Source organism: Bombus vancouverensis, chromosome 15, assembly GCF_051014615.1.
Source record: "Bombus vancouverensis nearcticus chromosome 15, iyBomVanc1_principal, whole genome shotgun sequence".
Classification (NCBI taxonomy): Eukaryota; Metazoa; Arthropoda; class Insecta; order Hymenoptera; family Apidae; genus Bombus; species Bombus vancouverensis.
Window position 1 is genome coordinate 9,484,453 of NC_134925.1, and position 24,538 is coordinate 9,508,990.

The 24,538-nt window shown below is 44.6% G+C and overlaps 1 protein-coding gene across 5 annotated transcripts in view; it reads right to left on the reverse strand.

The window, feature by feature from the left end:
* Positions 1 to 8,184: 8,184 nt before the first annotated feature.
* Eip93F (Ecdysone-induced protein 93F) overlaps positions 8,185 to 24,538 on the reverse strand; it is an 87,710-nt gene continuing 71,356 nt past the window's right edge. For all 5 annotated transcript variants that reach the window (XM_076624730.1, XM_076624731.1, XM_033350116.2 and 2 more), the window contains 4 exons: positions 19,348 to 19,780; positions 16,782 to 17,022; positions 15,035 to 15,923; positions 8,185 to 14,042 (listed from right to left, as the gene is read on the reverse strand). In XM_076624730.1, coding sequence (XP_076480845.1) covers positions 12,713 to 14,042; positions 15,035 to 15,923; positions 16,782 to 17,022; positions 19,348 to 19,780 — 2,893 coding nt within the window. In that variant the 3' untranslated portion in view covers positions 8,185 to 12,712. The remainder of the gene's footprint in view (positions 14,043 to 15,034; positions 15,924 to 16,781; positions 17,023 to 19,347; positions 19,781 to 24,538) is intronic.

Genomic DNA, 24,538 nt, shown 5'->3' on the forward strand with positions numbered 1-24,538 from the left:
AGAAGCTCGATAGAGCTAGGAGAAAAGCGGTAGATTGGTAGAAGAAACTAACGACGAATGGGAGGCGTTCACGGCCCGGAGGCGCGATAAGAAACGGGAAGTAATCTACGACAAAAGTAACAAGAAACAAAAGATTACGAATTGCACTTGGGTTGGTCTCGGGCTCGCGAGCCGCGCTTTAATTAAAAAGTATAAAAAACAAGCTACATTAAAAAAGAAAAAAGAAGAAAACGTACGTATATTGAAGAAATTGATTCGTAGTTCGTGCGTTTTTACTTGAAATTAATCGATAACCTTAACGAATACGTAACGATGATGGTAATGGTAATGATGATGACGATGACGATGATGATGATGATGATGATGATGATGATGATGATGACGATGATGATGATGGAGTAATAATAAAAATGAGGATGACCCGAATGACGAGGACGCGTAAGGACGATAATGATAACGATATCGATGATTTAACGACTCGTGATGACAATGACAACGACAATGCGAAAGATGGGGATGATAATGATAAGTACTACGTACATTAACCTATTAACAAACGCACGATTGTGTTCGCGTTAACGCAGACACGCCCACATACCATACGTATTTAACAACGTGAAATACTTTACCCGATACCTATATTTACGAGTGATGTAAATTTTTTTAATGGTTCACGGACTAACTAATGTTCTTGTAACATATATAGACGGCACTAGTAATAGAGATAATGTTTCTAATGATGGTGATTACACACGTTAAACGCGCTTGTGTGCGTGCGTGTCTGTATTTCATCGCGAACGCATGCCCGTCGAATTCACAGACTTTCTCTTTTCGAATAACAATAGTAATAGTATTAGTAGTAGTAGTAGTAGTAGTAGCAATAGTAGTGGTAGTAGTAGTAGTATTAATAATAATGATAATTATAAAAATAGCGGCAATAATTCTACTAATAATAGCGGATAATAAAAATAATAATGTAACTATCAATGTTAATAAAAATATCAATCCTAATCATCTGAATAATAATAATAATAATAATAATAATAGTAATAATGACAAACGTAACAGCAATTAATACGCGTAATTAAATCAATGAGTCTCGTCGTTAGCGTTACACGCATAGAGCTAAAGCGGAACAAGCGCTTCGTTATTACGACGATTGCCGTCGTAATCAGAAAATAAAATTCGCCGGAACGATTAAGTATGCCCTATTTACGATCGATCATGGTCGACCAGTGATACAAGATAAAACGGCGTAAGACGGCTCGCTCTCGCATCGACGTTTCTTTCCTCGCGACATTTTTTGAAAATTCGAAGCAACGAGACGAAGGCACGTATCGCGCCGCCTTCGAAGCTTCATCGTATAGAGAGCACTCGGTTTTTTTAATTAATCGTAGGGAAAAAAAAATCGCTAGACGAAGCTCGGCTCGTGTGCACCTTTCCTTATTTTCTCTTTGATCCGGTGTTCTTTTCGTATCGAGAGGTTCGCTCGAAGGGTCCCGCGTCTTTCTCACAGCCACGCTAACGCGGTTCTCAGTCAACGATTTCGAAGAACGTTCTTTCCTCCCCCCGCGCTGCTTTCCGACGATCACCAAACGACGATTATCGCAAAATCTCGCGTTCCCTCTATACTTCCTTTTTTTTTTTTGTTTTGTTTTAAGAGCATATAAAAAGTCGTGTGGCACATTGACGGTTGGAATGTTATCATTGTTTCATTAAATTTATAATAAGAATCATAATAATTAATAATAGTAGTAATATAGTACTTCTTTGTGTTGTTAATAATATTCTTTTATGTATGTTTAATAATTAATTAATTAATTAATAATAATAATATAATAATATATATTTATATATATAATATATATAATATGTACCTTTTTTGTTTACTATAGTAGTTTGTTTCCTCTGCACTTATCGTTTATATTCTGTGCTGACTGCGGGTTTTGATTTGAGGGGACTTTCACCCGGCCCCGATCGTCCGACGCCATATTTATAACTCGTCGATCGTTCCCCGAGCCGGCGATCGTAAAAACGAAACGAACCGAATCGGAACGACTCGACCGCGTTATTTGAATAATCATCGCGCCGAGACGATACGGGCTACCAAGTGATCCTTGCTTATTATTTTTTTTTTTTTATTTTTTGCATTGCTCTTCGTGGCATCTGCGTTTGCGTTGATCACTGTTGGATAATATGAGATGTATAGATTTTTAGTAGCTGTACTTGTAACTCGGATGCACGGCGATCGTAGCGAGTGGTCGCACGTAGCGACGAACTCGCGATCGCGACGTGCTCTGCTCAGACAGAGAGAGATGTCTATTGTTGCTGCTTGTGTGTTGCTGGTTGCATTGTTCTCGGTGCCCGGGTGAGTATGCAACCCGTGGCACGGCGCAGGGAAACGATCGGACGGTCGCGGCGCCATCGGTTCGAACGGAACCTGCTCTTCGATCGGTCGAGCTGTTGCTTTCTCTTTATGGATACGTTCCACAGGACTCGCGAGAAAATTCGTCGTATTTCGTGCCCGTAGACGAAACTACTCGTATCGACAGCGATACGATCGCAACGAATTTTCGTCGTGATTCCGGTAAAGAAAGACGCGCGACATGTCGAATCCGAATGACGCCCGTCACGAACGCACCCCGCTTTAAACTGTAAGGAGACGACTGGTATCGGGAGGCTGCAATATTGTTGTAGCTGTATGTAGAAAGCAGACTGCGTGTATTGTTATACTTCTGGTGTTCGTTTAGCGTGTCACTGAGTGTGCGTGTGTGGTCGGAAATGCGGGTGAATTTTTCAAATTGCTAAAGGTTGTCCGGAGGGGTTGCTCGTGTGGATGGATGACGATCTGTCCAATGGGATTTCGGTGCGGAGGGGATCGGAGCGTGGGGATTTTACATCCGGTTTGGATTCTTTAGTTTTCTTTTTTTAATCTTCTTGTCCTTAATTACCTCTTTCGCTTTCGATCGGTTACTTTAAACTTTAAAAACTTTGTAGCGCATCGGAACGCGCCCGGTCTCGCCGAGAGTTTCGGCGGGACGCAGTGATCGTCAAGGCCGGAACAACGAACTGCAGCTCGAAGACGAAGAAAAAACGCGAAAACGGTTGGCTCCTCGAAGAGGTCTCTCGTATACGTAACGCGCCGCTCGGACGTGTCTTTTGATTAATTCACCGGCAGTTCAGCGTACTTGGTCCGTAACTAGTTGGTCGTACTTTGAAGTTCCGGTGCGTATGATTTCAGAGTGATTTTGGTACAAACAGGTTTGATTGAAACACCGAGTCACCACCGTTGTTCCAACGTTCCGAGATTCGTTGGCGAGCCGATTCGATCGGTCGTTTCATAGTCATACGTGATCGCCACTTCTTTTCATCGATTCGACGAGTTTTCCTATCGATCGACTCGTTCCTTCGTAGTTCCAGTCGGACGTTTCCAACCTTGACGTTTTGCGCGGCGAGGCCGGGCATACACAGTGACAATATAGAAAAACGGAAAGAAACGAAAGAACACGATATACAAACAACTAAAGCGCCAAACTACGAGTACTACCGGTGCTAACTACGTAGTACCAGCGCCATTTTTTCCTAACGCCTACTAGTCGAAAAGTCTAGGCATAGTCAGTGTCGAGACCGACCGCCTCCGATCTGGCCCGCCACCTTCGCGGAAATGAGATCCGCGACCGACGAGGACGCATCGCTCTAACCGCAAACAAGACCGACTCAGTTCGCTCCTTAAACCTCGAAATAGGAACATGAAAGTAATTTCGATTCGTATATGGAACAAGAAGTAATTGTACTTTAAAGAATACATCACCTTTTGATGGACGAATAATACCTTTGTTTCACGAACTTCGTTTTCACCCGTTGACGCTCGTACGGACGCAGCAGCGATCGCGCGCTTTCCCTTTTCTTTTCTCTTTTCTTTTTTTAATTTGCTTCCATTTCTAAATATTTTCCCTTCTTACTTCTCAAAATCTAACGACGCGAAACTCGAAATTTAAACCGATTGACGTTAGTTAGCCGAGCAGCCAGTCGATGTCGGCGAATCGCGCAACCGTTATTTTGTTATAAAATATTCGACAAAGGTTGAATAAAAATCCCGATAGCCTCTAACACTTGCCTCTACCGAGCACCGACCGATCGCAGCTGTCTCTCCGCGGGTGTCGAATCGACGAGCACCCATCGGCCGTGGCGTCACGCGTAAATCTTAACCCGCGCTAAGAGGTTTCCCAAACTGCGGCGCGAGATAAACTATCGCTAGAAACGTGCGTGTCTGTGTGTGTGTGTATGTATGTGTGCCCCGAGAATGAAAAAAGACGTTTACTGCGGCAGCGAGAACGGATGATTTCGCGTAGCTCGTTCATTCCCAGCTGTCGCGAGAGAGCTTTGCAAAGAAATCGCTGTCAGTCGCAATACGAGGAGGCTCCGCGATTCGGGCTGATGTCGGAGGCGTGGTCGAGCACTGGCTTTCCCCGTCTTTGCCATTCTCGCGCTCAAATCTTCCGATTCTTTTTTTTCTTTTTTTTTTCGTCGTATATCTATCTACCTATCTATTTAGATTCCTTCCTTTGCGCGTGTGCCGTCCGTGTGAAGTTACGCGGACAGCGCACGGGCGTACGCGTTAGAAGTTTCCATAATTATATTTCGGTGTCGAGAGCCGGACGTCGAATCGACGCCTTGTCGACTTTGTTCGCCCATTTTGAACACAAATCGGTAAGTTCCAGCGTCGCGTCACATCGCGCCGTTTAGCGTATACGAATTCGCGGAAGATTCGACCCACCGCTTCAGGGACGACTTCCCGCCTTTTAAAGTCATTGCATGACTAGAGCCTACGAATTACGAGCTTATTAAAGCCAATTAGAAAGGTACCAAGTTTTCCACCGTTAACGGACCGTACCATCTCGGTTTCTACGTTGGTTCAGGCGGTAATTTATCTACTCTCTTTGGCCCTTCTCGATCCTCGGCCGTGCGCGTCGTTCTTCGTTTTCCTCCTTCCCTCTTTTTGATTCGATCGAAAGACATCCGAAAAAGTGCCGGCAAAAATTGATCCAGGTAATACAGCTTAGTTTTCGGTCAAGCGATTAAATTTCCCAACGTCTTTGTACAATTGTCCACGAGACATCGAACTGGATATCCGTCGAAGAAAGACGCGAACGTTCGAAGATAGAGAAAACGGCGTATCATACTTTGTCGTCGAATCGACGTCGGCTGCTTCTTGCAGTGTATGCGAGTACGTGTACGTGTTCTATGTAATATGGTAACGTATGTCTCTGTGTGTGTGTGTGTGTGTGTGTGTGCGTGTGTGCGTGTGTGTGTATGTACGCGTGTTCGTCCGTTTATCATATGTATGTTGTACGTGTTATTCTTATGTGAACGACAGGCCAGCTCTTCGTTGATCACGAAAATCCCAACATTCGAGAATGCGTGAATTGAAAATAGAATTTAAAAACACGGTAACCTAGCGCGTAACAGTTCGTTTTCTTCATTTTTTCTTCGACGTCTGTTTGACGTGTACGTGTGTGGGAGTGTAAATGCGTGTCGAAGAGTGTTTCTCGCGCATGTGTGTATGCGTGCGTGTGTGTTCCTGGGTTTTGTATGTGTGTGTGTGTATGTGTGTGTCATCAAGAGTGTGTTGTCTTTGTGTGTGGCGTCAGTGTACCTAATTGCACTTATTCGACAAAACGGAACGTAAAAATGAACGCAAGATGGCGGCCGGACGGCCCTGGAACGTATACGGAGGTAATATACTTTTAAAATTTAGCTTTAAGGTCGCCCATCTCTATTTTTCTTTTTTCCACTTTTCATTTTTGTTCTTTTGCCTCTATCCCGTTCACTGCCTCCTGACTTTAAACCAACCCCACCATAGAACTAAAACTTCAGTTTGCTGCTACGGTATTACATTCGTCGTTCGTTCTGTTGCGAGTCGTAAAAACGTAACGTCGAAACTTAGGCACAATTTGGAACTGTTTAGACCATTTCTACACGACCCCACCCCGACGGTGTTCGCGCGTCTACCGTTCGAAGAAACTGATTGGCCAATTTTCAATCGATATTTCGTCAGTCTTCTCCGGTTAAGTTCTAAGGTTCGATAATCGTTACGAGGTTCGACTTGTTTCTTTTTTCTTCTTCTCCTTTTCTTCTTCCTCTCTTTTCTTTTTTTTTTTTTTTTTTTTTTTTGATTCGAACGAATTTCTTCGAAAATTATAACGCACGAAAGAAACGAATGTAGGAAGAATTTTCAGTGGACGGCCATCCAATTTTACTTCGGCAACCGAAACACGCGAACATCCCCTACGCAAACCATACCAAACGTGACGATACTCTGTGAGGTAGCTGACATTGAGCCGTTTCAGGGCCAATCGGACCAAATCTTCCAGTTTTTGGAAACACTAACCACCCGAAATGATCGTCGTTGCTCGATGTTGCGAGGCTGACGAACAAAGAAACAAATTATACGATAAACGATTGAATTTTGACGATCGAGAGTCTAGACTTAAAATTTCAAGCGAAAAGATCATTTATTCTCTCTTCCTTCTCGTTTTTACTTTTATCCTCCGACGTAATTCCGGGTACGAGAAGAAAATCGTTGTTGGTATTCGAATGTTCTCGTTTGCCCGCGATGAAACGGAAAACGCGCAACGAAAATATATGAAAGCGATGAAAAAACGAGAATCTTTGGGCCCGATTTTCCGAGCAATGCCCGCCATCTTGGTCCCGTCTGACCACCGGTGTGGATAAACGTAATCTCGCGATCTCGCTTCTCCCGTATTTGTTTCATCTTTTGGTTTCTTTTTGTTTGTTTGTTTGTTGGCTTTCAATTCGCTCTCTCTTACTCGTCATTTTGTCTCCACACACCGTAATTACAATAGTATTTGTTTTTTTTCTTTTATATCCGTAATCTTACACATATACACTAGCTGGTTACAATAATTTGTGAAAAATATACATCAAAATTTTGTTACTTTTTACATCACAGATATTTTAATATAATATATCTTCTTTTAATTCTTAAAGATTTCTTTTCCTCCCCGTTTTCGACCAATCCGTCTCTCGCCGGATCGTTTCAGCGTATCGCCCGCGACGTAAAAGGAGACGGCCGGAAAATCTACGAACGCGAAATCATTCCTCTGCCGACGTATCTCCCGCGAGAACGAATTTTGAAATGCCTTTGAAGAAAAGCCGCGTTTGATCCGATGAAATCTGGCCTGCGATTTCGAGAAGCCGATTCCACGACGCTGCCGCTACGTCGTGTGTATTAATACAATCCTTTAGTTCCGTGCTAACTGGATTTCTTATTCTCGTCCCGCCGTCTCCCTCGAAGAAAAAAAAGGAAAAAAAAAAAGAAGAACGTAAATCGACACTTCTCTCTACAGTCGCGTTGGCAACGATATCTGCCCTAGCTTATGCGACCTCGTTACATCCACCCTAACACTCCTCTCTAGCTATTTCTTTCAAAGAACGAATTTCGATAGCGACAATTTTCCTAAAACCGCTGTACACGATAACCAATGGACAGAATCTGTCCGTACGCCGATAATGTTTAAAATCACAGAATGTTGTCCAATTTTATACCTCTTACGTGAATATTTGCCCGCAAAAATAGAGAAGCATCTCTTTCATTTTTCTAGAAAATTTGTTTTCCTCTCTTTTCACGTGTGTTTTGTCAATCGTAGCAATCGGTTCGTCGATGTCCATCGTTTCGGACACCGGAACGAAGAAGTTCCGAATTCCCCGAGCCGAGAACCAATCGTCCCTCGGTCTCGTCGATCGAAATCGCTGTGGCAGACACGTTGACGCGACTGTGTCACTGGGAAATCATTACACGGCAGCCTCGTTAATTACGCCGTTAGCGCCGATCGTCCCAATTGTCGCGATTCAGTCGTCCCGTTCTTAGCGAACGCGGACGAGTCTCATAGCTCTCGCGTGTCTAATTCGCGCAGGAGTCGAGGCTGTCGTCGTCGAACCAGAAATTTCCTCTTCCACCACCCCTCTCCCTTCCGGAAACCTCGCGGATCGATCCCACGAGACAAATCCGCGATTACCATTTTTGATTATCGTCTCTACGCGAATTCTCGAGAAGTCATTTTGTGCGTTGTGCATCACCGAATCGAAAGTAACAACAAAATTTCACCCCTCTCCTGTCTTTTCCTTTCGTTTCTTCTTCTTCTTCCTCTTCTTTTCTTTTCCTTTTTTTTTTTCTTTACTTTTAATGTGTTCGAAAGAACGAACGAGAGCAGCGTCTCGCGCGCAACATTTTTCCGACAGGACATTTGCCGAAACCATTGAACGAACGTCGAAGCTCGAGAAATGGACGAGCGGAGGAAATCTCCGACGACGATGAGGTCGTCGATCTCGCGGACATAAGTCTAATTGCGGCGTCGCGCCTCTCGTTTCCCTCGGTTGTAAAAGCCGCGGGAAGCTACCGTGGAACCGCGCGTGGATCGACGACGACGGATATCGACTCCTGGTTAGAGAACGCGTGCAGAACGTCGCGACGTATACTTTTTTGTAACTGTAATTGAATTAACGACAATCATAATTTACGCACGTTTTACAATCATCCGCACGATAAATATCCATTTTTCACATCTAACGATAAATCTTTCGTAAAAGGGTATTATCGGGAGTCTCTGTTGTCCCGGGTGTGTCGGTGAACTGGATTTTTGCAAGGTAGAAAGGTGAAGGGGATTCGATTGAATCGGGGGAGGGGGTTAGAGGGTTTTGGGGGGTAAGAGTAAAGTTAGAAAGGCAAGAGGGATGAAGGAATGGGAGTTAGGGTAAAGGGCGAAGGGGAAGAGGAAGCAGGAAAAGAAGGCGGTAGTTGGAACGAGTGTAAGAAATATCCTTCCCTTCCTTTTTTTTTTCTTTTTTCTTGTTGGTGTAGTGCCTGGCGAATGTTTAGAAAAAGGTATCCTTTCCTTTTTGTTTTTCTTTTCTTTCGAGGTATCGTGTAGGTAAGATCACACCGAACAATTTACACTTTGACGCGAAGCGGGTAGTCGGCTGGTGAGTGATTAAAAAGGGGTGTGTTAGTGGATACAGGGTTAGAAGGAAGGTTTTAATTTACGTTTACACACAATCATGATTAGTGCTTTGCTTTTCACTTGTGTTTTTCTGCTGTTCAGCTTCGATATTAATTTTTTTTTTTTATTCTTTAACCCTAAGGAGACCTTAACGTTTACACTCAATAACTTGTTATTTTTTTTTTTTAATAGTTTTCCGACGCGCTTCTCTGCGTGGGTGCGCTTCACCCGTCTTTTTTTTTTCATTCCCTTTTAGAGTTTTCCTCCTTAATTCACGGTTTTTTTGCTTTAAGTTTAGGGGTGGATAAATTTTAAGTTTAGTTCCAAAAAACACCGAGAGAGTAGCCTTGCTTATACGATTTACTTTTTTTTCGTAAGGTATAATTTTTTTTGCGTTAGTAAGGAATTTTTGCTTTTTTTAAAACACCGAACATACATGCCTTATACTTTATGTACAGCCTAGAGTCTTTCAGTCGTTACTTTACTTAAAGAGAGTCATGAGATGAGTGCGTGAATTATCCTTTCGTTTCCTCTGTCCTCGTCCTTTTTTTTTTTTTTTTTTTTTTAGAATCAGAACTTGTGAAATCCTCCTCGACACGCGAGAAAGACGGAAAAATCGTGGCCCGCGGTGTGTACTTTAACGCGCCGAACTTCACTATTTTCCTCGAACGTGGTAACGTTTTCTACGCGTGTTTCGCTAAAACCAGTCATTCTGCTTTCGAATTCGCCTGCTTTCATCGATTTCGTCTTGGTCCAACGTCCTGCTCGGCTACTACAACTAGCGAAACGACGAAATCACCACTTCTTCCCTTCTTCTTCTTTTTTTGTATTTATTTTAACGTGTTCATTCTATATAGTCAAGGATCTCCTGTCGAACGGAATTCTAATTTGAAATACGAGAAGATACCTCGATAGTCGCGCGCACGACGCTCATGGATAACCTGCGAAAAAATTAGTCAAAAGAGGAGGGACTGGCGTTCTTCGTGTTGTATCGTCGCTCACCGCGACCGAAACGATCGTGATAGAATTTCGAAATTTCCATTCCAAGAAGTTTTGACGTTCGCTGGCCTTTTTGCTCGGAAATTACGTGATTTTCCGAAGCTTCCATCGGCTGTGTTAACGTCAAAGACGCAGATCAAGTACGTAACGATGACGATGGTGATAAAACGTTATATGAATTTTGCAGAGATTAATTTCTAAGGATCAGTCGCATCGTTGAAGAGAAGCGAAAGAGGAATTCTTTCTCCGATACTCAACGATGATGCTCTCTAGAACTCGTTACGGTAGCTGCCGTCGTCATAGTCACCGTCATTGCCACTATTAATGGCCGATAAGAAGCTTCGAAAAGTCGTTTAACGTCCGGAAAGAGTATCAACGAACATCGGAACGTGTTTCTTGAAATGGAAATCTCTGAATTCCCTTATTAGAAATAACGATGGCCGATCTTTTCGACGCGTTCGAATTTCATCTAATTTTGCTACGTTTTTTCTTCGACGTTAAAAGGAAAACACCATCGAGATACAATCGTGTGGTTCGTAGAAAAAGTCAGACAGGAAGAAACTAATGTCCGATCGTACGAAACGTCGTCACACTCGCCTGATTTATCGTACGTTTCGATCGTCGACCACGCGGATCGACTATCTAGAAGAGAAAGGGAACCGATTCCTCCCAGAAGCGAGTGGGATGTTTTCCTCGTGAAGAAATTCTACGAACGCCGCCATTACAGCTGCTTCTCTTCCTCTACGCGATAGAAAATTTGCAATTCGTATCAAAATGCGTGGCGTTGCCGCGCGTAAGAAAAATTTTTGCACTTCGGTAATGAACAACCGAGTGGAGAACAAGCGCACGCCTATACATATAGCAATCCTTTTTCTCCAAATGCCTTATATACATCTACGCGTTTCCATTTTCTCTTTCAACGTTTTCCTCGTACATCTCCCCTCGCCGCAGTTCCATGGAACAAAACGATCGTCGTCGATGAGAGAATCGAATTAAATTCGTCTGTCTTCCCGTTGCTTCTTCAAACGACAATCCCAATGTTCTTCGCTTTCGGAAACGTAACGCGCGTGTTCGTGAAATATTTACTTTTTCGTGCATCGATCAACGATAAGAGCGATCGTTCCCTCGTCGATGAAAATCGTTTCGTACCTTTCTAAGCAGCTTATTCCCGCTTCCCTCTTTCGTCCTTGTTCGATGCGACCCGTTTAAGAGGGGGTACGCGTTTTTACCGAACGCCAGCCTCGAAATAACCGAGATTAGAGAAATATTGTCGCCTTATGAAAAAACGTCATCTATACGCGCGCCAACAAAAGTCTTGGCTCGTTCTCGTTTCGCATACGTTCGTAATGACCAAAAATATATGTATATATATATAATATATAATATATCATTCCTTATATAATTATGTTGCTCCTTACGAGTTAAGTAATGTTAGTAGTAGGTAATAAGTTTTTTTTTTTTCTTGCATTAGGTAGTTTTACATCGATAGAGGAAAAAATACGTTGTTGCGTCGGCAATTATTCTTATTTCTTCATTTTTTGTTCGTCTTCTCGTCGCGTTCGCGCGTTCAAAATGTCTATCATCGGCCAACGTATCCGCGCGCGTTGTCGACCGGACAACCCTGCAGAATTTTCATCGCGCGCTCCTACCCAACGCGTATCTTCTCTACGGACGCGTGCACGCGCGGACTGTTTCACGTGCTGCTTCGTCTGTTCCCCGTTTTGTATTTTAACGCCGGGCCGTTGCATAGATCGGCATACGGTAATACCGTACACGCGCATTCTTGCTTACCCGACGGTGTCAGAGGCGTCCATATGTACGTGTGAAAATAAGTGTATCACCGAGCGAATGAGTACGTCTATCTGCGTGTCTCTGTGGATGGCCATGTGTGTGTATCGTGTGTATGCATTCGGTACAATAACGTTGCATCGTGTCTTGTATCCGTTTCTTGCCTTCTCCTCCAATCGAAATATCGCCATAGTCAAAAATGTACTACCGGTACGACCTACCGTCAGCTGGACGGAGATCGAGCGCCGGATACATGTAACTGATGGAATCGCAGTGGGTTCACGGGTGGTTGGGTAGCATTTACGCATTTCTGTGTTTTCTCTTTCTTTTTTTTTTCGTTACTCGCTTTTCCGTCTTTTTTTCTGTTTCCTCTATTGCCTCGCGACGTTCAAGGGGCTTCCGGGTGGAAAGGGCAGGGTCAGGCTCGGGACTACTACCGTTTCGTGCCACGTTTCGCGTTTTCTTCGAAACGTCCCTCGTCCTATACACGCACACACACACACCAACGGAGGAGGTGCTCGGCTTTCACGCCCTTCTCCTCGGAAACGGTCGCGCGTTCGCTTTCATAGTCGACGCGCGACGAAGTCGTACACGAATTTCCGGTTCTTTGTCGGTTCTGGCCGATGGTGTCGAGGCCAATCGCGAGACACAACAGTGACAATTATCGAGTACACGTTGGTGTACATGCTTGAACCGAAACAGAGGGAGAAAGAGAGAGACAGAGAGAGAGAGAGAGAGAGAGAGAGAGAAAGCGGAGGCCGAGGATCCCCGACCGTGGCAACGTGGTGTGTAAAATGCCGGTGCATTGGGCGGGAATGTGGACTCTTACCGTCTACACGGATCGTTCACCGTATATTATTCGTTACTTGTATACTTTACTGATCAACGATACCGACTTTCTTTTCCTACTGCTCAACGGAGTCTTCCATGCTGATAACGGATCCACGTTGCTCCGTCGTTTGCTGGCTGTTGGTCTGCTCGCCGGACCTGTTGTTCCCGATGTTGTAGCCCCGCTGCAGTTGCACAACCAATCCGCTCACCGCATCGTATTCCTTTTGCTGCTGTTGTGGCTGCTGCTGTTGTTGTTGCTGCGGTTGCTGCTGCTGCTGCTGCTGTTGAGTCTTCTGGCTCGAATGATCTACTATAAGCTTACTATCACAGGCACTTTTTTTCTCAGTTGATACGGCGTAGAGATTGTGTAAGTCCGGGTAGTGATTCAGCTGCTGCTGCTGTTGCGGCTGCTGAATGGTCAGAGTCTTTCTATCGCGGTCTTCCTGTCCGCCGTTGTGAACCTCCCGTTCCCTGCTGCTACGATCGATCCTCGAGTCCCGGGTACTGTCCTCGTCTCTGCTTCCGGCCCTTGAGATCGAGAGAGGTGTCGGCGGCGACGTGAGTCGATCGCTGCCGTCGTCGTTCCGGCCACGTTCCGACGGTGACGGGCTAAGGTCGACGGTGGGCACGCGTTCCGGTCTTTCCGGGATCGGCCTACCGGTTGTCGATGGTCCCCTGTAGCTCTCGTCCTCGCTGCTATCCTGAGCCAGCCTCGACACCGGCGTTCTCCTCGAGTTTCTGCACAGTTGATCGATCAACGTTTTGCCCCTCATCGATTCCGGGAGTTGTTGCTGCGAGGACGACTGCTGCTGGTTCCTCGCGTCGGTCATTGCCCTCTGGTCCCTTGGAATTCCCGTCTCGAGGCTCGACCTGATCAAATTGTCCAAGAAACTGCCGTTCGCTCCCGAACCATCGTACAAGCTCTCGGACACTTCCCGTGGTGCTTTGCTCATCGGCGTGCTACGAGAATTCGAGGTTCCAGGTGATTCAGCGGTGCCAGCAGCGACGCCTATCCCGTCCCTGTCTCGTTGTTGGTGTTGTTGTTGTTGCTGCACCATGGCCGCGTTTCTTTGTTGTTCCTGCAGACCGCGGATCCTACTCGTCGCGAAGTACTGTTCCGGTAGGATCGTTGGAACGTTCGGCGCTCCTGCCATGAACGGCGATGGCATGAACGGCGGCGGACTCCAGAAATTGAACGGCGTGAATGGCAAATGAGGCATGCCTTCTATGAACGGCGGCATCTTGATCCCGTTGGGTCCTGGGATACCGCCCGGTGACGTGAACGGTTTCTGTGGCTTTAATTGTGGTTTCTTGTCCGCCGTACCTGGTCGTATGTTCGCGGCTGCTGCCGCCGCTGCCACGGCTGAGGTCTCTTTCGTTTTATCGTCCGACTGCTTCTGGTCCCTGGAAATGATAACAAAGAAATTAGTAGAAAGAAGTGGAAATGCTACTCTTGGCAGGCAAAATATAAACGTGAAATAATATTAGGTTGTCCGAAATGTTTCTTTCGTTTTATACGGAAACAATGTTTTTTGTTTTATATTAATTTATTGAATTATGCACGAACATAATAATAGAAATAGAACGAACTGGATCATACCTGATTCGATAAAATAATATGAAACAGAAATTCGTGTCCATCGGACCACCTAATATGATTTCGTCCGTAAGAGTGAGAGAAAATTGTAGAAAGATTATTTACGTTCTAGCTAACGAATCAGATAAACAAGACCGTCCAAGACTTATGTCTCGATTAATCGAAGCAATAATATTCGAAGCGTATCGTCGGGGCATTAAAGATACGCCAAGACAAGAGTTTAGGCTAAAGAATAAGAGGAATAATCGCGGCATCTATTGTAACAATGTTAAACTTTACGTAAACGAAAACTCGACAAAAGGGACAATACACGGCAGGAAATTTAATCTAGTCGTACGATTGAGATAAACCGGGCGCGGCTATGAGATCGGGTCAAGCATGAGCACATACCTGACGCAGATTAACCGTGACGCGAGATAGCGACAGTCGTGCTCGACTTACGGTGTCGATTGTTAAAACGGGGTCGACTACGCGTAGACGGAGACTTCTGAATTTTTCAAACTTACCGACGATTAACCGAGACCGGCTCGTCGATTTATACCCCTGCGTGCTCTTCTTCCATCGGTTCCTTTCAGTTTTCCGGAACACGCAGAGGTCTAAACCGTTTGAACAGTTAAGATACAAGAACAAAAAAAAAAACGGCGTCAACGACAGACGCGTAGACGTAAACAATAGTCGCCCGCCGTTGGTCATTGCGACGAGGCGATGATCTGTCGTTGCTACAGATTGGCTAAAGCGTTCACATGCTTATCGAACGATTTAATATAAGCAACGATCGACGATCTACACATGAACGTACCTCTTCCTTGGCCTCATCAGGTGCCGTTCCTTAACTTTGTACTCGAGGGTGGAGTGCGGTACTCCGTAATAGCTGCCTGCACGATGCACGCTCATTTCACCCCGCTGAACCGCGCGCACAGCCTCCACCAGGCTATCCCTGTCGTAGTTCCTATACTTTCCGCGTTTCGGTCTGGTTCCTTTGCCACCGGTAGCTGGTTTCGGTTTGTTCGCTTCTTGGGCCTGCGGTTTCGCCTGCGACTGGGCTTGCTGCGACGCCGGCTGAGGCGGAGTGTATCTGCCTCTTTTGAACGGACTTGGATCCGTCATTATCGCTTGCTGCGACTGTACCACTCCGGCCGGTTGACATCCGGGCATTCCGGCTGTCGCGACCGTTTGACCCTCTTGGAATTTGACGCTGATGCTTTTCGCGATCACGTCGCGGAAATTCACGGCTACCGTTTTCCCCACCAACGAGTTGGTTGGGCTACTGGTGCCGGAGAACGCTGGACTCGCTCGTTCCAGGAGACCCGGACTCGAGGCTGCTGTCGCAGCCGCGAATCCTTGCGCGAATGCGGCCGACGTTGGCTCGCCGTTCTTGCTCGAACATCCAGGCGTGCTCGCGGGCTTGTAGGACGGAATCTTGAGGATCGCTCTGCCTTGAGCACTGTCGCTCGCCTCTTCCTCGATGTTTGGGTTGAAGTCGTCGTTCGTCATCGGGCCACGTTGCTGCTGCTGCTGCGTCTGCGACTGTGCCTGGGCTTGCGGGTGCGTCGAGTGCGGTTGATGGTGATGGAGCTGCTGATGCGGTGGCTGCGACTGGTCCCCGTTTACGCTTTTGTTTAGCCTCTTGTCTTCGCTCATCAGCCTTCTCATCACCTCTGGAATGCGATAGTCTTGCGTCTCCATGCCTGTTGATACGACAGAGATAGTTTCAGTTATCAATCAAAAGGAGCGTACGTGTTTGTTAAGAAATACGATTTCGTTGGTTCTTCACGCCTACGAACATTTGTCGTAATCGCGGATTAGCCCCTGAGAACTGTTTAAGCCACTTAAACGAACTTCCATTCAGAAAGTGGAAAAAGTGTCGCCGACCCGTCGACCACCATCTGGCTTCTATCGATTTCCGAAGACCTACTCGCTCGTAATACACTTTTCGACTTTCGTCTCGGTCCTTGCTATACACTGGTCGGCGAATGAGACGGTCTAACGTCTATCGGAAATAACCCAAATCTCGTGTTTCGACGGACGTACACCATTTCACGCACTTAGCTTTCCTACTATGGTTGCTATCGCGAATTTTATCTTTCACTTGCGAAAATACTGATTTTCGTTTTTACTTTTGTTTTCATTTCCTCTAACCTAAGCTACACACATTTCGATAGATCTGCGAGCTATAAAATGTATCCGCACATACTCTGCTTCTCCGAGCGAACAAATTTTTCTCAGATACTACGTTTCATCTCCATCGTACGAAGGAATCTTCATAATATTAGATAACGCGGAATTTAACATATGCTTGTACTCAATAACACGTAAATGTTACAACAACTATAACGACGCGCAAATACTTTTCGTAATCGCCGCGTGTACTATGTGTAATTGTAAAAAGTATATATATATAATACGCTGACAGTAGTTCGAGAATGTTTTAACAATATTTGTCTTCGTGGGAACACGACGCGCTTAAAAATTCGTTGGTTCGATGTTCTTAACGAAAGAAAAACGAAAAGAAGCCAACTGGAAAAAGGGTTAAGCGTGTTTCTCACCTTTAAATGGCGCAGCTGCTGCAAGCATCTTTTGAATATACGGGCCGATGTTGGCGTGTTCGAGCCCTGGCCACTCGGCTCCCGTCTCGTGTCCTCGTTGTAGCAACGTTCTGAGGGAATCACCGCCGCTTCCTTCGAGGGCGGAAAACCTGACAAGGTCTTCCAAAGACAACAGTGGCTTCAACAGAGCTTTCTCCACTTCTTTCTCCTCTTCCGCTCCGGACAGTTCTTTGTCGTCCACCTGTTAAGAATATTTTTTTCTAGCGTATTCCACACATTCTAGCCGCGATAAGGAAACGAACAATTCGAAACACGAATCGTTAACATCGATCGATCCTCTCGAGGAAAGTCTCGTCTTACGTCGATCATTATCGTAAAATCGGTATAACACTTTCTTGGCGACGTTCTTTTCGCTAGCAGGATTTCATCGAGAGGCGTTCTTCTGTGTTTGTATTTGCGTGTATGTCTGTGTTGTAACAGTGTCGGTTGTCCATGTAAATACACTCTTCTTCGTCGAATACAGAATGACCAAGCGTCATGCAGGAATTTGCCAGATAGAATCGTTCGCAAAAAGCATGTACGACGTATACAAAAATAAAAAGGACACAGAAAAAGAAAGGAACGCTTTGCCCAAATGTTACTCTCATGTAAAGTTTCCTGTACCGGGGTGGTTTTTCGCGCGAAAAGAAAGAGAAAGGCATGGTCGAAAATTGAAAACCAGCTCGAAAGTGTCTCGCTCTCCGACGAATAAAAAGGACCCGGTGCTACACACCGGCCATTGCCTCGTAAATATTACTCAAACAACATGCATTCAAAGTAAAAAAATCTACCAGGACTAAACTACCTGCGCTTCTCCTAATGACACCAGGCAGAACGTCGTTAAAAAGGAAAATGAACCATCGATTATTCGATATTCCAAGATCCATTTCCCAACAAGCGTCGTGCATCGTTCGAATGTCAAGATATTACGGACGCTTTTGGAAAATTAATTTTCGTCTAACGTGTATCAGTTTCTCGAATATATGTTGCCGGATAAGCCACGCCACTTGTCAGCATGCCTTGCTATATTGCAACGCCACGTAGAAACCATTACTTCCTGACATTCCCTTGCACCATAAAATCGACAGCTGTACTAGTAATACTGAAGCACGATCGTCTGTACAAAACACATCGAGGATGCATGGTGTCGAGGTCGGAAAAAAAGCGTATGTACTCGTGACAACGAATTCGAGGGCCCTAAGAGCCCGTCGCGAACAAAAGCTCGCATCCAAGAAGAACTCTCTCCTCTCGGCTCGAAACGATCGTCCCGAAGACTTACCTCGAGTCTTGCAACCTCGCCAAGACCAAGCGGCCGTGTGTTAAACTACAAATAGTGAGATAAAAAAGTTAAACAGCCCATGCAAAAACATTCGACACTACTGAGCATCACGGCAACCGATAACGAACCGCGTGAACCGATCCATCTTCGTATTAATCAGCTTCATTTTCCTTTATTTATAGTCAAATTAGAAGATGAAATATGCTCGTACGACAGTTGCAATCTCCTGTACCTGTATATAGTTCGCGAGTTGATCGGTTCACGCGAACTCTACGATCACCGTGGCAGAGGTATGTTTTGGGGAAGCTCCATTCGTTCTTCCTAACCAAAACCACACTTAGATACAAATAGGCGGTCTTCCTTCGCGAACGAATTATCGAGATTCAACTGGTCTTTTATATCTCTCTGCAACCCCCCTCCCCATTCCCTCTCCGTCATATTCTCTCCTTGTCCTTGGATGCGTCATCTTTCGCTTAAGATAAATCGCGTCCAAAGGCATCATCTCCTCTATCGAGCGTAATCTTTCCTCGCAACGTCCGATAACTTATGATTAATGACGGTGGAACGTGTATCGAACCTGAAAGGAACTGCACGGTAGACTTTTTAATTAAACAATCATACGTATACGAAGAATTGGAAATCGAATCGAACACATGGAGATACTTTAGAGACGGAAAATCACCACCGAATCTTCTACGTAGAAACTTCTACGAGAGGAAACGTTTTCTTTTCCTCTTTCCATTTTTCTTTTTCTTTTTTCTTTTTTCTTTTTTCTTTTGCGAGATGAATATAATTTCTCGATTTAATATTGGAGCTATTCCTCCTACCGTCACTGACACGATTATCGGACATTCTCGACGTAACGATAACTCGGTCGACGACTGTCACCGAGAAGGAAACTCGTGCCACCAGTGTCAGAAGAAGCGTGGTTTCGAAAAACGATCTACATCCTAGCGATCCACACTCGACCCTGTAAGATACTTTCCAGTTTGCACGCTCTCTCAGTTCGGTATATTTGCTATTACGATTACTCAATTCTCGATCAATTGCCAATTCTCAATTCTCAGTTACTCGATTATCAATTCTCGATACTTGATTCCCTCTGCTATAGAAAGTTAGGTACAGATACGACGTGATTTATCGTATCATCGCTCTTTTTTATTACATGTTCCCGCACCCTCTGTTTGCCTCTCACTTCTTCTCTCGCTTTCCGGTTTCTCTTTCTCTTGTTCTGTCCCCAAAACCTACCTCATCCACTTGCGGGGGCGGAGTGGTCGCGGAGGCGTTTTGGGTCGTATTTGGTGGTGTTGTAGTTGTAGTAGTAGTAGTAGTGGTGGTGGTGGTGGTGATGGTGGTGGTGGTGGTGGCTGGGGCGCCGGGCTCGTGAGGGTGTGAGTGGGTGCTAGACAGGGACGCGTCCCTTTCGCGTTCCATCGCAAGCTTGTAGACCTTGTTGCGCAGGGTGCTACGCGGTATCCCGTAGATCACGGCCGCCCTTCGTGTGCCGAGCTTGCCACTCTGGATATCCCTGAGCGCGGCTTGCAGTTCCTCCTCGGTGTAGGCCCTCCGGCCACCCCCGGCACCCACCACGGGGACACCACCGACGCCTGCCGCAGCTGCTGCTGCCGCCGCCACGGCCGCCACTGGCCCGGTCATACGTGGTTTTGCACGATAACAAGAACTAAAACATTCAACATGGTATCGTTTATCGTATTATCAATTCGCGTTACCATTTATCCTCTCCTTTACTCGACCGTCTAGTCGCTAGACCGCAGACGTTCGTGCAATTTTATATTTTTGCGAATGAAACTAAAGAAACGGAACCTAAACAGAAATCTAACGGGGAGTTATTTCTAGGAAAGCGTTTAACATAAAATTGAAACTACGCATCGTATACACCGATAATAAAGTCTTCGTATCTTTGCTCGAGCTTGGAATTCCTTTTAAACTCCGTTTTTGTTAGAAAGATAGAATCAGGACGAAAATGATGGAAAGAACGTAGGCAGTGAGAAACAAGTCAATGTTTAATCTTGCTATTTTTTATCGCCCTATTGCATATCTCTCTATCCCGGTTCATTTCAAATTCCTAAGCCGCTTCTCTGTCTGTTCGATCTACTAAATATCACAACAAGTATTCTACTTTTGATATCTTATTGAATGTATTCGGCAGATATTTGCAACCTTCCAAAAATCCATAAATACCTGCGATCTATTTTGCACGTTGACGTACCGACGAATCGAGATTCCAGATATCTAATGAGACCCGATAATTGCACAATCACGCTATATAACACGCCATACCGATATCCTCGTAACGAAGTTACTGGGTTATCGGGTGGTTTTCGTACCGTAGACTCACGTGTAGAAGCGGTTCATCGGCCAAGCTGTACCAACGTTTCCCAGCCACGTGGCCGGCGAGGTGCGCGCACGTGTTGTACACGAGAAACGAATCGATCCAACAGAGTGTGTCTCGTTAACGCTTTGATCTTTGACCTAGCCGGCTGTATTAGAACGAATTCTAGCTGCGAAATTAGACGGGCTAACGGCGAGAGAGCTGTCAGTTATTACGCAATTAAAATGTTCCTCGAATATGATTTATACGAGCCGTTTAGAAGCCAACGTTGAACAACTTTATAAATTTAGAAATACAAAGAACCGATAGCGTTGCAAACGCTGTTTTTTTTTTTTTTTTAATTTACCTTGAACTTTGTTATCACGTTACGAACACTTGAACGATCACGGCGTGAAACATGGAGAAAGATCAAAGTAGAAAAATCAGAGAAAATCAAGAAAACGATCGTTCTTCCACGACATCCGCGATATTCGTTAAATTTATACACCGAGGGATTCAAGATTGTTCGCAGAATTTCACATCGAACGCACGTATCCTGAATTGGGTTGAATTATGGGAGTAACTCGTTTGTTTCTTGGGGATCGATCGTTAAACGCGTGTTTATGTAATGAAATTGAGAAATTAATAAGAAGTTGAATTGTCCAGTTCGGCTTCCGAACGACTGCATACGTATCGTACATAGCCGATTTATTCGGCTTCTTACGTGTCGTAAGTCTCCTGCTATTTTCCCCGCTGATGCTATACATATTCATCGATACCTTTTGTTCTTTCTTTTTTTCTTTCCCGCTTGCTTTCTCTATCGTCGAATTAAGAAATTTCAATTTGTATCGCTGATGGCAGTTCGAAGAATCGAATGACGCAAAGACGACAGGTAGCAATCGGGCTGCTACAGTCTGTCCCGTTGTTTAACAATAAAATTGATAGGAAGAATTCCACGTAAAAGATGTCGCCGCTTGTTGGTGATTCGCGAGAACCGTGGCCCCCCATGATGAGTTCGTCGACCTATTCTCTCTCGGACAGCAAAGTAAGCTGATAAAAGTGTATTTCGACCGTTCTGCCCCCTCCTAAGCTTCGCCACCGCTTCGAGTGCCGCTTGCAACAACCGTATCTCTGCAGCCTTTTATTCTTTATTCGCCACGATACCTGCTGCACTGCAAATTTAGCTTCTCTCTAATTATCCTAATTTCAACATTATCCAAATTAACCATTCGACGAAAGATCAACCCCCGACGGTGTGATAACTGCAATTCGTAAAGGACGATTTAGAAGATAATTATTTCTTTCTCGTTAGGATTTCTTTCGTTTCTGCTATTAAATACTAAAGATACGATACTCTTCCGTAAGAAATAAATGTCAGTAATTTTCAAACGTTCGAGGAAATCGCGTCTAATCTCAAAAACAAATGAGAAAACAGTTAGTTTCGATATGGGATCGTCCGAGAATAAAATTATCCTTTCGTAAGAAAAAAGAAAAAAAAAGAAGAAAAAATGCGATTTATCGTACTTTTTACCTGTGACCTTACTATATTAAGCAGCGAATGACGTCAAAATAAAAGATCAACCAAGATGAATTTCTCATGACACTGCGTTATCCTCTTTCAGCTATTTAATGCCTAATCTATATGCTATTCCTTAGAGACATAAATAATTAGCGCTACATCGTTGAACTCGTAATTGCTCCTATTTTAATCCATCATTGTCTGTAGCACCGATTAAGATAAGAGGCGATTGCGGTCTGACGAAAATGATCAATAAACGCTTGCGAGAGAGATCCGGTGTCGTGTGGTCACGTGACGTCTGTTATCTGGAATTTCCACGCGGTACAAGAAAACTTTGTCAACAGCGTCGACTCGAACGATTGTTCGTCCGGTTGATCGTTCGAGCTTCTAATTTTTCGACTTTACTCGCGTGGTTTCGACGGCGGGCTATCTTATCGTTAATTGCGGTAGCGCGCATGCGCCGCCGCGAGCAGAGACTCTGGCCCCGTCTCCTTTTCTCCAGCGTTCCTCTCCGCGTTTCGATCTTTCTCGCGCGGCGTACGACACACGCGAGGTACTTTGTGCCTTCGATGTGTCAGGAGGTGCAGATTACGGTGGACTAATAATAGACGACGATAAAAATTTGACGCGCAAAATGTTCCGCGGGGAAAACAGCGAAAACACGAGGGCAACGTACGGACACGGTTCGCGACTTTGACTCGGCGTTATTCGTCTTCTCCCTGTTTTCCCTCCCTCCGTTTCGTTCCTTCGATCATCGTGCCATTTATTCATTTTTTTCCCCCACGAATAACGTCCGCTTCAAGGAACGTTATATTATTTGGAATCTATAACGTTCTTCCATTTCGACTTACTCGTGCCGAGATTCTTGAATTTTTACGTCTCGACCGTTGTTTTCGTCTCGACCGAGAACAAGATTTTTAAATGCTCGCTTCGAACGTTCGTGAAAATTAACAAAAATCTACGAGTCTACCGATCAGCGAGAAGCGTATTAACGAATTAAAGATACATTCCTCTTTAGACTTTTTTGTCAGACACGTTGTAACGCGTTATCCTATCTGAACTTTCGATAAAGCGAACAAAGACTACGTACTTCGCTAAAATCACCAAAAGTCTCAATAATAATAAAAAGAAGCCTGTTACCAAAAGTTTAATAAATAAGTCAAGGTATATTTAGAAGTATAACACCGAGTGAATAGAACGAATTATAAATGTAACGAGATTTTTGTTGTATTCGTGTGATATATTGCGATGCGTTATCCTACCTGAACTTCGTACAAAGTAAATTAATTACTTTAATCATCTTCGATTTCTATCTCTAACGTTCATTCCTAACGTTGATTTTTATCGTCAAACAAATTAAAGATTCGAAAGATAGATGTTTCCAGAAGATATTTAGCATAATAACGACCGTGTCTTATTTTCATGATAAATTCAACGAGTTTTTCAACAATGGTAAAACACGATTAGCTAGAAAATGATCGAAAGAACGTAACAGGGTTAAGAAACATTGAACTTGCCGACGCTTAAGTGAAAACTCGGAAAGACAGGCGGTTCGTGTTTTATCGCGAAACGTTATTCAAGAGAGCGCGTCGATTTTAGCTTTTAGAATTTTTAGCAAGGATCTTCCGATTTCTCTTCCGTTCATCTTCGATTAACTTTCACGGCCGATTCGGGCGCGCGCAAAGTTTCTCCTCGCAATTTTCGAGTCACCCTTTGGAACGGACGCGATGTTGAACCCGATAACCGGCAGGTTTCGTACGAAATAAAATACCCACTACCATTATATGTATATTCTCATTCGACAAACGGATAAACGGCCGTACGAGCGCGATAATTTTCGCGGCACGCGAATTCTATTGAAGAGATTAATGCGCGGATAACGCGTATGCTTCGACACGAGTGTTTTCTAAACAAACCGACAAAAAAATTGTAACAGACTTTCGTGCAAATTTTCGTAATGAGTAGCCGGACGAGCAATGGGATGCTCGGCGGAAAATTTTCCGAATAAGCAAACAACGAACCGTGGAAACTTTTTAATTACCGTTTCGTACGCCGCCGCTATAGATTCGAATCGTATACCGTGCATCCTATTTAATGACACAACTTCTGTACGATATAAAAGTATCCAAGGTACGCCGAACGATCGGTATGGCAGCTTCAAAACGATCGTATACCACGGTACGATCAGCCTTGACAGAGTGCGTCGCCCATTAAGTCGTCGTGTTCGAACACGAATCTATTCTCGATCCTTTGGAATACGCGGCATACGGAATGCGATCAACACTTTCTTTTGCTCGCGCGGAATGCAAATACCTATATCAGTGGTGGCTTCGTTTCGCTGCGAGGTGTAAAACGAGTCGCGTGATAACACTGGCAGGAATCGACGCGCTTCTCGTTCTGGTTACTAAGCATCACAGACGAATTTCAACAGCGCCAAGACGACTTTTTTTTTATTTTTTATTTTTTTATTTTTTATTCTTTTTCTAAACAGCCTGTGACAGCGTCGGAAAAATACGATCGATAGCTAGTTTTCGTCGGTGCATAGCGAGAACGCGAAATCGTTTAAATATTCTTGTTAAGAAAAAGGT